The sequence below is a fragment of the Eimeria mitis genome, genomic scaffold, assembly GCF_000499745.2.
Source record: "Eimeria mitis Houghton genomic scaffold, Emh_scaff541, whole genome shotgun sequence".
Lineage (NCBI taxonomy): Eukaryota > Apicomplexa > Conoidasida > Eucoccidiorida > Eimeriidae > Eimeria > Eimeria mitis.
The window spans coordinates 5,191-7,922 of NW_013573683.1; the positions used below are offsets into that span (position 1 = coordinate 5,191).

At 48.4% G+C, this 2,732-nt stretch overlaps 2 protein-coding genes across 2 annotated transcripts in view; both read right to left on the reverse strand.

The window, feature by feature from the left end:
• Positions 1-327: 327 nt before the first annotated feature.
• EMH_0015630 (uncharacterized protein) lies at positions 328-1,379 on the reverse strand (the record flags this gene model as incomplete). Its single annotated transcript, XM_013500442.1, has 3 exons — positions 328-544; positions 929-990; positions 1,359-1,379. 3 exons carry the CDS (start codon positions 1,377-1,379, stop codon positions 328-330), a joined length of 300 nt encoding a protein of 99 aa, XP_013355896.1.
• Positions 1,380-2,307: 928 nt separating this feature from the next.
• EMH_0015640 (uncharacterized protein) overlaps positions 2,308-2,732 on the reverse strand; it is a gene marked incomplete at both ends in the record, with an annotated part of 1,032 nt that continues 607 nt past the window's right edge. Inside the window, one exon of the mRNA XM_013500443.1 lies at positions 2,308-2,730. Within this exon, the coding sequence (XP_013355897.1) occupies positions 2,308-2,730 (423 nt within the window). The remainder of the gene's footprint in view (positions 2,731-2,732) is intronic.

Consider the following 2,732-nt stretch of genomic DNA (forward strand, 5'->3'; position numbering starts at 1 on the left):
CGTCTCCACCTGCAGCAGCAGCAACAGCAGCAGCAGCAGCAGCAGTAGCAGCAGTAGCAGCAGCAGCAGCAGCAACAGCAGCAGTAGCAGCAACAGCAACAGCAACAGCAGCAGCAACAGCAGCAGCAACAGCAGCAGCAACAGCAGCAGCTCCAGCAGCAGGAGCAGCAGCAGCAACAACAGCAGCAACAGCAACAGCAGCAGCAACCGCAACATCAACAGCAACAGCAACAGCAGCAGCAGCAGCATCAGCAGCAGGTGTACGTACACCTGAAGCATCGCCTTTTTCTCTGTCTACCCCCAAAGCATCAATTTCATCAAAAAAAATTACGCAGGGAGCATTCTGCCGGGCTCGTCTGCATGCAGCAACACACACACTTGCTGCTGCTGCTGCTGCTGCTGCTGCTGCTGCTGTTGCTGCTGTTGCTGGTGCTGGTGCTGTCGCTGCTGCTGCTGCTGCTGGTGCTGTTGCTGGTGCTGGTGCAGTTGCTGCTGCTGGTGCTGCTGCTGCTGCTGGTGCTGTTGCTGCAGCGGTGGCAGGTGACTCCTCATGCTGCAGCAGCAACTGTATCCTGCTGCAGCAGCAGCAACTGTCTCCTGCTGCTGCAGCAGCAACTGTCTCCTGCTGCTGCAGCAGTAGCTTTCTGCTGTTGCAGCAACAGACTCGCACGGTTCTTCAGCAGCAACAGCAGCAGCAAAGCGTGACAGCAGCAAGAACAGCAGCAGGAGCAGCAGCAAAGAGCAGCAGCAAGAGCAGCAGCAGCAAGAGCAGCAGCCAGAACAGCAAAAAGAGCAGAAGCATGAGCAGCAAAAGCAGCAGCAGCAAGAGCAGCAACAGCAGCAGCAGCAGCAGCAAGAGCAGCAGCAAGAGCAGCAGAAGCAGCAGCAGCAGCAGCAGCAGCAGCAAAAAGAAGCAGCAGCAGCTAACCTGAATAGATCTCTTATAGCCTTCTCTGACTCTCCTACCCATTTAGAGAACAACTCAGGCCCCTGCATTACACAAACCCTAAACCCTAAACCCTAAACCCTAAACCCTAGAGCGTGTATAAACCCTAGACCCCAGAAGATATCCTTCTAGGGTTTAGGGTTTAGGGTTTAGGGTTTAGCGAGCCTACTGTCCCCCCTTTAACAGCAATACAATTCACTTTGATTTCAATGGATAAACTTCTAGGGTTTAGGGTTTAGGGTTTAGTATCTAGGGTTTAGGGTTTAGTATCTAGGGTTTAGGGTTTACTATCTAGGGTTTAGGGTTTACTACCTAGGGTTTAGGGTTTACTATCTAGGGTTTAGGGTTTACTATCTAGGGTTTAGGGTTTACTATCTAGGGTTTAGGGTTTAGGGTTTAGGGTTTACAATACCTTAACCGAGATAAAGTTCATTTTGCTTTCCGTCGCCACCGCCTTAGCAAGCATAGTTTTGCTCTCTTCTACCTAGGGTTTAGGGTTTACTATCTAGGGTTTAGCATCTAGGGTTTAGCATCTAGGGTTTAGGGTTTAGGGTTTAGGGTTTAGGGTTTACAATACCTTAACGGAGATAAAGTTCATTTTGCTTTCCGTTGCCACCGCCTTAGCAAGCATAGTTTTGCTCTCTACAACCTAGGGTTTAGGGTTTACTATCTAGGGTTTAGGGTTTAGGGTTTACTAACTAGGGTTTAGGGTTTAGGGTTTAGGGTTTAGGGTTTCCAATACCTTAACGGAGATAAAGTTCATTTTGCTTTCTGTAGCAACAGCCTTAGCAAGCATAGTTTTGCTCTCTTCTACCTAGGGTTTACTATCTAGCATCTAGGGTTTAGGGTTTAGGGTTTAGGGTTTAGCATCTAGGGTTTAGGGTTTAGGGTTTACAATACCTTAACGGAGATAAAATTCATTTTGCTTTCTGTAGCAACAGCTTTAGCAAGCATAGTTTTGCTCTCTTCTACCTAGGGTTTACTATCTAGCATCTAGGGTTTAGGGTTTAGGGTTTAGGGTTTAGGGTTTAGGGTTTAGGGTTTACAATACCTTAACGGAGATAAAATTCATTTTGCTTTCTGTCGCAACAGCTTTGGCTAGCATAGTTTTGCTCTCTTCTACCTAGGGTTTAGGGTTTACTATCGAGGGTTTAGGGTTTACTATCTAGGGTTTAGCATCTAGGGTTTAGGGTTTAGGGTTTAGGGTTTATACCTTAACAGAGATAAAGTTCATTTTGCTTTCTGTAGCAACAGCTTTAGCTAGCATAGTTTTGCTGCATCCTGGTGGTCCATAAAGAAGTAAACCTGTTGGTGGCGAAATAAATAAAAAAGAAAAAAACTTTTTATATAAAAAAGGAAATTCAATACACTCCCGCAGCTGTCTCTTTGTCTCCTCGTATCCACCTATCTCCTCCCAATAAACCCTCGGTATTTCGCATGCAACAGCTTTTAAACCTGATGGATATATCAGGCTTAGTGCTGAACGAAAGTGATATATACGCAAAATATGCTGCTGCTGCTGCTGCTGCTGCTGCTCCTGCTGCTGCTGCTGCTGCTGGGGGTGGTGGGGGGGCGGCTGGGGATGCTGCTGCTGCTGGTTGGTGGCGAAAGAGGGGGGCTGAGAGGCGTTTTCCTCTTGCTGCTGCTGCTGTTGCTGCTGCTGCTGCTGCTGTTGCTGCTGCTGCTGCTGCTGCTGCTGCTGCTGTTGCTGCTGCTGCTGCTGCTGCTGCTGCTGGAGAAGGCTTTCTTTCAGGGCGCAGGTTGCTGCCGTTCGCATCAACAGAGC